The 12249-nt window shown below is 39.4% G+C and overlaps 1 protein-coding gene across 3 annotated transcripts in view; it reads right to left on the bottom strand.

Moving 5' to 3' along the window:
- The window catches only part of esyt2b (extended synaptotagmin-like protein 2b), a 90028-nt gene that overhangs the window by 21744 nt on the left and 56035 nt on the right, over positions 1–12249 (bottom strand). The window contains exons 11-14 of one of the 3 annotated variants that reach the window (XM_062021628.1): positions 10752–10800; positions 10580–10669; positions 10415–10510; positions 1219–1275 (exon numbers count right to left, since the gene is read on the bottom strand). In XM_062021628.1, the coding sequence (XP_061877612.1) occupies positions 1219–1275; positions 10415–10510; positions 10580–10669; positions 10752–10800 (292 nt within the window). Of the gene's footprint in view, positions 1–1218; positions 1276–6564; positions 6667–10414; positions 10511–10579; positions 10670–10751; positions 10801–12249 lie in introns of all 3 variants that reach the window. The other 2 variants (XM_062021627.1, XM_062021629.1) reach the window with 2 other exon arrangements.

Below are 12249 nucleotides of genomic sequence, written 5' to 3' on the forward strand. Positions count from 1 at the left end.
GATCTTTTAAGGCTCTAATTACTAAATACTGCATATTTCAGTTTTACTATAAAAAACAAAGTTGTCTTTGACAGAAAACCTTTTTTTTTTTTTTTACTTTATATCAACCTCAAGTTGATATAGAGATTTACTGTAAGCGTTAAATAAAATAAAAAAAATAATAATTTGACTTATTTTTAACAGTTTAATGACTGATACCCTTTATAGTCCCAGGGAGCCCTAAAGGTTAAAAAGAAAAAAAATCCATATATTTTGTTAAGGTTTGAAAATGAAAAATATCAAAATGGGCCCCGCATGCTTAAATTTTTCCGTGTGCGGCCCTCAGTGGAAAAAGTTTGGACACCCCTGGATTAAAGGTTAAAAAAAACATGTTTCAATGTTTGAGTTGCTCAACGTCAGGACCTAATTCAACAAGTTCTCAACGTTGTTTTCATGTCTTGTGCCTGCTGGCCTTCCAATGCATGCAGCTTTTGTTTCATGCAACAGCTCATAATACATGCGCCAGAATTACATATTGTCCTTTATTCTTACCATAATGCACTCAAGGCTTCTGTTAGGCAGTACTATGTTTTGTATTATTTGCTTGGATTTGCTTAGATTTTTCTATTGTTTAGTTTAGTCTTTATTTGAAGGGACAATGCACAGAAACATTAAGCTCAAAGACAATAATGTTCTGTACCAGATTATAGCTAAATAGCTCATTTCCATTTGCAGTCCCTGTATTGTATTTCCTTTCAAATAACAGTGTGCCATTCTATCAATATTCTACTTTGTTTATTGGCTTACAGTGAAGCTTGCAGGCACCAAAAAAATTGCTGACGCTTAACAGTTGCCTAGACTGCACAGCAATGTGTTTTATAGGGAGTATCGTAACGCAATGAGTTTATGTGGACTTATTAAATCAAATTAGAATGTGCCACGTAGAGCAGAAGTAATGCAGAGAAGCTGGAACAGCTACTCTACTGATGATGTGACCAGGATGAGGACAATGATAAGCTTCTGGTGGCTGCAGGGTTGCAGTTGAGATGAAAGCAAAGGTGCCGTTAGTATGAAACCTCATGCAAGATAAGCTTAAATGCGCAAACACACAAGCTCATGCTCATTCGCTGTGTCATGGAGCGTCAGCACAACATGATGCCGACTGGTGCACGCCGGCGAAAAGGTGGGGAGCACAAATGGACGTGACGTTGCGCGGACAACCTGTGGTTCCCACGTTACCTTCAGGGCCTTAAAGACGTGCTTCAACCCGTCACAGCTGAAATCTGTTAGGTTGTTCTTTAAGCCGCAGAGGGGGAAAAAAATCACACCCACAGTTAGCAAGGCGGGCATGAGGAAGGAAGACGGAAACAAGCTGGAGACATAATGAGGCAATATAGGGCTCAAACTGGCAGGGGATTTCACAATGCATTGTGGGGGCTGGGCGGCCATTGTTGCTGGACAAAAAGTTTTTGTTTACATGGCTGTACTCAACAAGCGGTATTGTGAGAGAGAGAGAGAGAGAGAGAGAGAGAGAGAGAGAGAGAGAGAGAGAGAGAGAGAGAGAGAGAGAGAGAGAGAGAGAAACTGGATTAAAAAGGATGGTATGAAAGAAAAAAATCAAGGTACTAAACCAAAACAAACTGGACCCCTGTTCCAAAGGCACCTTAGAAAAGAAGTAAAATTGCTGGAATTGATCTATAAGAGCAGGACCATTAGACGACATTTGAGGCCAAAGGCGTCCTGTATGCCGGTCGTCAACGGAGTCCGTTTAAATACAGGCGAAACATTTCAAAATGCAAAGTCAGTAAAGGCTTACAAACAAACCAACTTTGGGTGTGCAAAACCTCGTCGTCCTTTCAGAGGTAAGTCAGCCGGACTTGCCACCGTGTGGTGTTTCCTGGAGAGATGTGTTTCAAACTAAATATATTTCAAGTCTGAAATACACTGTGCATTAATGTGATAAATATTTGAAGTATTCTCAGTTATTGATCGCTGAATAGGGGTGATGCTTTTTCCACGTTGTTTGTAACCCACAGCTAGCTTAGCTATTGCTAACATCCTACTAAATAAATAAGTAAAGAATCTCAGTATTATCCTCCACCTATCTTTCTCGTTTGTGTCATACATTAAGAGTGTTGCTAAAACAGCCTTTTTTCATCGCCGTAATATCGCTACAATTCGTCCCATTTTCACTGAGATTATTATTCATGCCTTTGTTACATCTAGTCTCGATTACTGTAACATATTATTTTCGGGTCTCCCTAAGTCTAGCATTATAAGATACAGATAAATGTGTCTTAAAGAAGACACATTTGATTGGCCAAAATAACGCTGATTGGCCAAACGTGTGGGGAATTTGCTGGTTATTAACAAAATTCTGAGCTGGGATGGGTTAAATTAGCCTGAATTGAGCCGACTCCAACATTGCGAAATCCTTTAGGGACTGGGAATGTTTTGTCAAAGTAGCTTGTCTCTACTGTGTTCCTTAAAGCTGCTGAATGTCACGGATAGGCGTCTGCCTGGAGTGCGCTCTGATTTCAAATCAGCTGCAATCTCGCATTCTTCCTGGGCTGACCATCTAAACTACGCCCTACTAATTAGCTCTGATTTAAGTCCTTTGGTTTTTTCCTTTAAAAGTCATCATGTGTCCAGGGACCCATTTCCTGAGTTGTTGTAAACAATAACAAAAAGGACATACAAAGTATTTTGCAATAATAAAAAATGCTGATCTAATTAGGGCCGCAACAATCAAGTTTTTTAGTATTGGTGTATTCTATCCATTAGTTTGTTCGATTAATCGTGTAATCAAATAAAACACACACTTTATAGGCTCAATATTTTAAAATGTTTCTGCTTGCTACAACCTTCATTCTGTTTTTCTAATAAATGCACATCATCAATATTGAAATTACACTTTTAACATATGTGCATGAATACAGTTTTTTATTTATTTTAAAAAATCTGCTGTTCACTGCCACACAGCTCACGTCACCCACACTTTAATGTGCGCTCCATTGCAGCGGGCATGCAGAAACAATGTCCTTGTTTTTAAAATTCAAGGCAATCAATGCAGTTGGCTTTTGTCAACTTTTATTAGGTACACTAACATTAAACAGTTAATTGAAGCAAAATAATATAAATCAAAGCTTTTATTTAATCAAATTAACGACTTAATCAATGCTGCCCTACTATAGATCTAATCAGTGTAGTATCGACCATATACTAATTGTGTTAATACCCAAGCATTCACACAAAGTTTTCTACACCAAAATTTCATCAATTTATTATTATACTTCCAAATGCGCAAAAGATTGCCGGATGGCCACAGCCCAAAGTTTTCACTCGATCGGAACCGTTCGAGTATCAAAACATTCGGCTTGACCGGGAATCGTGTGCTCACAAAAAAAATAAAAATGTTCAGAAATATCCCAGAGTACCCAGATTTGCCGGTTTTCCGGAACATTTTTCCCATTGAAAATGAATTGTCCGTTTTTCTAACTTGCACAATTGCCACATTTCTCACCCGATTGTTCAAAGTGATCTCCACGAGTGTAGATGGTGGAACCATTCCAATCAAACTACCATTTTCCAGGTTAAAAAATGTATAGAAATTCCCCAAAAATCCTCGTTCTCCAAAGCCCTATTTTCACCTCTGGCTGGAAAGTTTTCACAGTCCACATTTTTCAACAAAATAACCATTTTTCTTTTCGTACAAATTCCCGGTTTTCCAGAAATTCCAGGAATTCCAAAATACCCATTCTCAATTCAAACTACTGCTTTGTCAACATTTTTCAACTGATTCCGAAAAAATCCAACACCAACTCATTCATATAATCTTGGACAATTGTGCTCATTTCAATATTTTCACAAAGTTCAGGTTTTCCCGAAATTCCCAAATCTCTAGGAAAATCCCATTCAAATGAATTTACGTATTCATAGTCTACAATGTCCTAATTCAGAACTTTCAACCATCCACCCACACTGCTCTTTCTATACACTACCGTTCAAAAGTTTGGGGTCACATTGAAATGTCCTTATTTTTGAAGGAAAAGCACTGTACTTTTCAATGAAGATAACTTTAAACTAGTCTTAACTTTAAAGAAATACACTCTATACATTGCTAATGTGGTAAATGACTATTCTAGCTGCAAATGTCTGGTTTTTGGTGCAATATCTACATAGGTGTATAGAGGCCCATTTCCAGCAACTATCACTCCAGTGTTCTAATGGTACAATGTGTTTGCTCATTGGCTCAGAAGGCTAATTGATGATTAGAAAACCCTTGTGCAATCATGTTCACACATCTGAAAACAGTTTAGCTCGTTACAGAAGCTACAAAACTGACCGTCCTTTGAGCAGATTGAGTTTCTGGAGCATCACATTTGTGGGGTCAATTAAACGCTCAAAATGGCCAGAAAAAGAGAACTTTCATCTGAAACTCGACAGTCTATTCTTGTTCTTAGAAATGAAGGCTCAAACACAAAATTGTTTGGGTGACCCCAAACTTTTGAACGGTAGTGTACATCGAACGCAAAACAAGTTTTCCCTTTCCCCAAATTCCCGGTTTTTCTGAAATTTCCGGTAATTTTCTTCTGATTGACAATGAATGAGAAATATACAATTTATTAATCCCACATTTCCCATCCGATTTGAATCGTTCCACAATCCACACACTCCACTCACCCTGGACATTTAAGCCAGCATACTGCATTTCCCCATTCCGAAAATTCCCTGATCACCCAGAATTACCAGGAAATTCCCCCCATTGAAATTTAATGGACAATATACAAACCTGTCCATATACCACATTTCTCCACCGATTCATATCGTTTACACATCCACACACTGCACTCACCCTGGACATTTAAGCATTTCAGTTCCGCTCACGAGTATCGGCGGTTCGGCAGATTGCGAAACTGGGAATTCACACGCAATTCCAACCGGAATTCCAAATTCTAGTACTATACTTGGTATCGTTACTTTCGATATTTGCATCGAGTCGCCCAACCTTGTTCACATTTAACAGCTCCCACAATGTGTAGTGTAGCATGTCTAACTAATCCTTGCCTTCTAGTCTTCCAGTGATAATGATATTTGTAAGAAATGTACAGTTTATTTGCCGCCATGAAGGGGAGGATTAGTGATTTAGAAGCGGCTTTGCACTGGGGAGAGATATTAGCGAGCAAGGACATTACATTGTTCTTCTGATGCAAGACACAGCTAGAATGTGTCAACATGCTTCATCACAACAGGGCAATAGAATTAAAATCTCTATCGTTAGCTAAATTTATATAATTTACATATTGTACATCGTCTATATCGTACAACCCAGACAGCCACAATAGCATGTGTTTTTAAAACCTTTTGTTCTAGATCTTTTTTGTGTAAATCAGGGGTCCCCAAACTACGGCCCGCGGGACGGATACGGCGCCCCAGCGTCCAAAATCCGGCCCGCGGGAAGTCCCAAATTAAAAAAAAAAAAAAAAAAAGTATTATTTTTTTTAAATTATTTTTTGTTTTTTTAATTTGTCCTTACTAGTCAATGTTCTACCGTCTCCTAGCCACTCAGGCAAATCATATTGTCTAAAAATGTATTTTACCATCGATAACGTGACATGCAGCAAGTGCTCTCTTTAAGTCAATTAGTGCGCGAGGAATATATATATATATATATATATATATATATATATATATATATATATATATATATATATATATATATATATATATATATATATATATATATATATATATATATATATATATATATATATATATATATATATATATATATATAGTGCGGCCCCCAGCCAAATTGTTTTACCCCAATGCGGCCCCGGAGTCAAAAAGTTTGGGGACCCCTGGTGTAAATCATGATTGCCAGCTATTAACACAAGTCATTTTATATTGAGGTGAATTTCTTCAACTTCCAATTGTTATTCATTTTATGAGTTAAATCTTTTTTTTATCAAACCAACTTTTTTTTTTCTTTTGAGCTGTTGACATACAGCACACCTCATGCGCAAACGGTCTGCCAGAGAATAAGGAAACATAGCAGGACAAATTAGTGTTGCCAAATTAGCCAGTATTCAGACCACAAAAATTCAGATTTTTTACAAAGGACAAATTTAGCCACTTTTTCTGGTCTTATTGGACACGTTTAGAAGTAACATGAAAGCACATATTGGTCTTTTCAACCAGCAGCCAGTGCTGCTGTGCCCTTCTTCCTGCCCTCCCTTCTAAAAGCACTGACAGACAGCCCAGTCTTGCTTGTGACATTAAAAAAACACAATTATTATTATTATTAATAAAGATATTTGTTTAACTTTTCATGTTTTTCACTCTTTTTGCCTCCTACAGCGTCAATAAAAAATACATGCACATGCTTCACGGAGAAATTAGACTACATTAATAGTAATTTCAGTACTGTGGGAAACACTGCATCTATACTGTACATACAGTTAGATGGAGCATGTGTATCCCAATGCGGTGGCGGTCGGATATCAGTTCATCAATTAGCCGTGCAGCTAGCTAACATGTTAAAGCCAGACGTCACAGCACTGAGCACCATGCAGGGTCACTCACGCCGATGCTGCGATACTCTGAGCTGCTGCTCTCGCAAAACACCAGACCCGACGCTCGTCTCTCGCTTAAATTCCCACATCCTAAACTGCCGCTGAAGATGCTCTTGGTGAGGAGAGACGAGGAAGAGGAAGTATGAAACAATGAATGTGAAGACAATCATTCATTCTCATTAGCCATTCTAGCACCACTTGACAACACTTTTAGCCACATGAGCGGCTAAAAGTACATAAAGTATGACTGCGGGGGCCCTTTTCTTTCACGGCCGGTAGCATGAACCAAAAATATGAGGAAACATGACCCGCCTTACAACATTCCTGGAGAGCATTAAGCTCGAAAAAAGGTGTAAAGTGGGAGTGAACGTCACAACATGTTTCTCAACGAGAGAAGATTATTTGTGTAGAAATTGCATGTGAATACTCAAAGTGGAACTGCACTTTTTGGGAATTTTGGCGATCAGTCACAATAATTATGACAGACATGACGATGAATATTATTTTTATTTTTTTGCATTGTAAATATTAAATAAATGCGATCAATAGGGACGGTGTGGCGAAGTTGGTAGAGTGGCTGTGCCAGCAATCGGAGGGTTGCTGGTTACTTGGGTTCAATCCACACCTTCTACCTTCCTAGTCACGTCCGTTGTGTCCTTGGGCAAGACACTTCACCCTTTGCCTCTGATGGGTGCTGGTTAGCGCCTTGCATGGCAGCTCCCTCCATCAGTGTGTGAATGTGTGTGTGAATGGGTAAATGTGGAAATACTGTCAAAGCGCTTTGAGTACCTTGAAGGTAGAAAAGCGCTATACAAGTATAACCCATTTATCATTTAATAGTTTGCTTACAAAGGAGCCTATGCAAGCAGTGCAATTTCGCATATAAAACCCTTTAAAAAACATCCAAACACCTCCATTAAGGATACACAATGTAAGTATATATGTAATGTACTAACGGGCACATTTATAAAGACATTTAATATTTACGTATTTAATATACAATATCCTACCCTAATACCCTACTGTGCAATATTACCCTTTGAGTGCAATACATCAGACACTGATTGTTATCACTCCGGTACTCTTGTCTTGTTCTGTATATTGTACAGTATTTTGTATATTGTTTTGTACATTGTACAGGATTGCTTTTTTTTTTTTTTGAATAGTAGTCTATTTATTTCAATTCTTAGTTTTATCTTTATTACTTCTTGTGTAATTTATTTTTATCCCATATTTTTATCCCATATTTGTTCCCAGTTCCAATCTCGTTATATGCAAATATAATGACAATAAAGTCCATTCTATTCTATTCTATTCTATTCTATTTAATCATTTCAAGCATACACATCACATTAATTTCAAAAACGATGTTTACTTTTTTTTTTTCTTCATCACTGATTATTACTCACTGCAGACTTCATGAGAGCCAACAAACATAATAAAACATCACTTACTGTACAATGTCTGCAGTGATTAGGATGCCGACTGCTAGGATGTTATATTCCGCTTAAGGTGAAGAATGTCTCATAATCCCCTAGGGGGGGGGGGGTACCCACATATGCGGTCCTCTCCAAGGTTTCTCATAGTCATTCACATTGACGTCCCACTGGGGTGAGTTTTCCTTGCCCGTATGTGGGCTCTGTACCGAGGATGTCGTTGTGGCTTGTACAGCCCTTTGAGACACTTGTGATTTAGGGCTATATAAATAAACATTGATTGATTGATTGATAATCCTCACGAAGACAAGGGTTGGGGTTTCGGGTCCTAACTGGCTTTCAAAGTGTACCAACTTGTCGGAATACCTACTCAGACTTATTCTGTTCAGGTGAGATGCATGATTTATGATCTAGAATAAACTTACAGGTAGCGAGGAAGCAGCAGACCACTCGATGATATAACCATAAGGACACAAGCTTGTGATCACGGCGCCACTATAAATAGTTTGTCTGCGTTAGCGCTTATAATAACAATATCACTAGTACTTGGTTAATATTCAAGTCAAGAAATGTAAATGGCGGTTTTTGAATGGTTATTTATTGGATTTTATGGGCGAAATAGAGGCTCTTATTTACTTTTATTTACAAGTTAGAATGCATTAAAAAATCCATCCGTCGTCATGTCTTACATAAGGATTGTGATTGATAGGCGAATTTCCCAAAAAAGTACAGTTTCCCTTTAAAAAGATTAAGCTTAACACTGTCCGCAAAATCTGGATTTACGGAAATTGAGAAGTTTTGTTTTAAATGTGTAAAAATGGGTTAATTGGGAATTTCTGGGCCAGAAAGTGTAGAATTTCAGAAGAAGTGGCAGGACCATTCCACCAACTCAATGTCATTTGATTGTTGTGCCTCTCCAAAAATAAACTTACATTTCTGACTTTTTTTCAACCGTAAAATCTGATAATACAGTACTGCAGTACTCAAAAAGTGTACTATCCCATCTCAGGCAACTTTATTTCACTTTCGTACTAGGTTGCTCAGCCGAAGAAGACTCATTGAGTAACAGGACTGAATGTAACAGGAGTGAGTTTTAGCATAGTATTAGCAAATACATGAAATACAGCCACATGGCATTTATACTAAAAGCCGGTTGACGCTGAGCACATTACAGACAACAAAAAAATATTTTTCAAAAATAAATCATATTTAGAAAAAGATTTAGGTAACAGGACTGTGCTGAGCAGTCATAGTTGAAATATTATTAAACAAACAAAAAAGAAAATGAGTTCATTATGCAATTTCCTGTAGACCTTGTGACTTTATCAAAAGGGGCGATGTGTTCAGATAACAGGATTGAGTGAAACCCAACCAAGAACACACCTAAAGTGTGAATTCTAACAAAAATGTTTTGTGTTTAAAAGAAATAGTAAATAAACATGTGTAAAAACACATAAAAAGTCAATCATTTAAAAGAATATGTTTCATACGGTGTTTCCCATGCATTCATTGACTTGCGGCGACTAGCCACGCCCCCGATGCTACAAATAGATTGCCGTTCTGTCATGGTAAAGTCTAATTTTAGGAAGTGACGACAGGCAGCAAATGCTATTTTTCAGTGTTTAAGTTGAATCTTTTTGAATTGTACTCACTAAATATTCAAGCAGATCAACGTGCAGGATAGCATAATTTACACACAACGTTTTCATGCATTCATACATTTCCTTTTAGAAGGTTGAGGCAAACGGCACTAACTTGGTGGAATGGCCCTGAATTTGTTTTTTTCAAGCATTAATTTGATATCTCGAATGTTTTCATGTCGTGCGAATGTTCTTTAAAAAAATTTTTACCAATTAATTCCCATTGAGACTGAGATTCTCTTTTTGTGAGTGGCAGTGGGAGCAATGTGGCTGAGGTGTCCTGCCCAAGGACACAGTACTTGGTACCAGGAACTCTCCAGTCTCTGGGGGAAAAAACGCTCTACCATCTGAGCCACACCGCCCCACATTTATGCACCTATTAACAGAAAGCTAAAATGGCACTGCTTTGCATATTTTAACCTCCATTAAAGTGGTTTTGGCGCATAAAAAAAAACGACAAAATATCAAAGTTTGCCTTGCATTAGACAGCATTACGTAAAGCACGTCCATACAATGAAAGGCGGCTTTCCCCTTGCCATGTCCATACAGTGAGGATGAGGTTGCTGATCATAAAAGTAACTGCTGCTGCTACACACGGGTTCATAAGAAGTTCAGTCGTCATGGAAACCAAAGAACACATGCACAAACTGATTAAATGCTAAGCCTTGTGGTAACACTGACCTCTGCTTACAGTATTATTTGAACAAGTGGACTCCCTTGGCATTTCCTACTCAACCAGTTCGGCGTGTGCGTGTGGATGACGGATGCATCGAGCTGAACTTACTGGAAGGTTCTTAGCAGAGTCCAGATAGACCACCAGCAGTGCTGACGACAGGCCATCGTTGGCCAGGCTTCTGTCGGCGCGCACGCTTCGCAGCACCTGATTGGTCCAAGAGGGCGCCGGTCAGACAGGTAGAAAGACTACACTGAAACAGTGACCGTGGTGTACCTGCTCCAGCGTCTCGCACGTGGACAGCAGAGAGAGCCACTCCAGCTTCAAGTGGAGCTTCCCGGTGGGCGCTTCCTCCAGGTCGAACCACTGGCAGCAATGCAAAAGGACATCAGTCGCTGGCTGTGACACAAAGGAGGCGCATGGAGAGGAGAACGGAGAGAGCGCTCACCTCGTCAACCTTCTGTTCTCTGTGCAGCTCGCTCATGTCGATCATCAGGCTGTAAGACAGTGGAGAGGTCAACGCTTCAAGACACACTAGGGCTGTCTTCACCTAAGCTAAGGATTTTCATAGTCGAATGTGGCTCGTTAGGTTTTGCCCATTATCGACTATCAGTCAAATATACAGCCGATTCTGAAAACCAAAGAGAAATAAACAGATTGCGATGTTCGTACTGTATATTGAGTGGTCACTAGGTGTCAGTATAACGTCAGTGGCCTCTATAGGGCTTGAAAGGGCACCTGATTTTGCAATGCATTTTGAGTGCCGGGTAGCCATTTTGGCTGGACGTAGGTTTTGTTTACATGGCTGTACTGTACACGCGATAATGTGCGAAAGAAAAACTAACTGGATTAAAAAGGATCGCACAAAATGAAAAACTTAAGGGACCGAGACAAACTGTATACAGTTTTGCAAATGCTCGCTACCTCGAAAAAATAAGTTAAATTGGTGGAATTGATCCATATGAGCTCTTCCAATGGACAAGAGATTTGAGTAAGCCAAACTGGTACAGAGGGCTTTGGATTTTTTTATATTTCCCACAAACATTTCCCGTATCCATATTGAAGGGCGGAAGTTACGTTCCAAAATCAATCAATCAATCAATCAATGTTTATTTATATAGCCCTAAATCACAAAAGTCTCAAAGGGCTGCACAAGCCACAACGACATCTTCGGCACAGAGCCCACACAAGGGACGTCGATGTGAATGACTATGTGAAACCTTGGAGAGGACCGCATATGTGGGTAACCCCCCCTCTAAGTACAGTCCCCAGTGGATCCACATAACAGTGAGAGTCCAGTCGATAGTGGAGCCAGCAGGAGACCATCCCGAGCGGAGACAGGTCAGTAGCGCAGAGACGTCCCCAACCGATGCACAGGCGAGCGGTCCACCCCGGGTCCCAACTCTGGACAGCCAGCACCTCATCCATGGTCACCGGAACCGGAATAACCCGGCGAGGGGGAAAAGGAGAAAAGAAAACGGCAGATCAACTGGTCTAAAAAAGGGGGGTCTATTTAAAGGCTAGAGTATACAAATGAGTTTTAAGATGGGACTTAAATGCTTCTACTGAGGTAGCATCTCTAACTGTTACCGGGAGGGTATTCCATAGTATTGGAGCCCGAACAGAAAACGTTCTATAGCCCGCAGACTTTTTTTGGGCTCTGGGAATCACTAATAAGCCGGAGTTCTTTGAACGCAGATTTCTTGTCGGGACATATGGTACAATACAGTCAACAAGATAGGATGGAGCTAGACCGTGTAATATTTTATACGTAAGTAGTAAAACCTTAAAGTCGCATCTTAAGTGCACAGGAAGCCAGTGCAGGTGAGCCAGTATAGGTATATATATATGTATATAAAGTTATATACAGTATAGGCGTAATGTGATCAAACTTTCTTGTTCTTGTCAAGAGTCTGGCAGCCGCATTTTGTACCAACTGTAATCTT

This window comes from Entelurus aequoreus, linkage group LG15, assembly GCF_033978785.1.
Source record: "Entelurus aequoreus isolate RoL-2023_Sb linkage group LG15, RoL_Eaeq_v1.1, whole genome shotgun sequence".
Lineage (NCBI taxonomy): Eukaryota > Metazoa > Chordata > Actinopteri > Syngnathiformes > Syngnathidae > Entelurus > Entelurus aequoreus.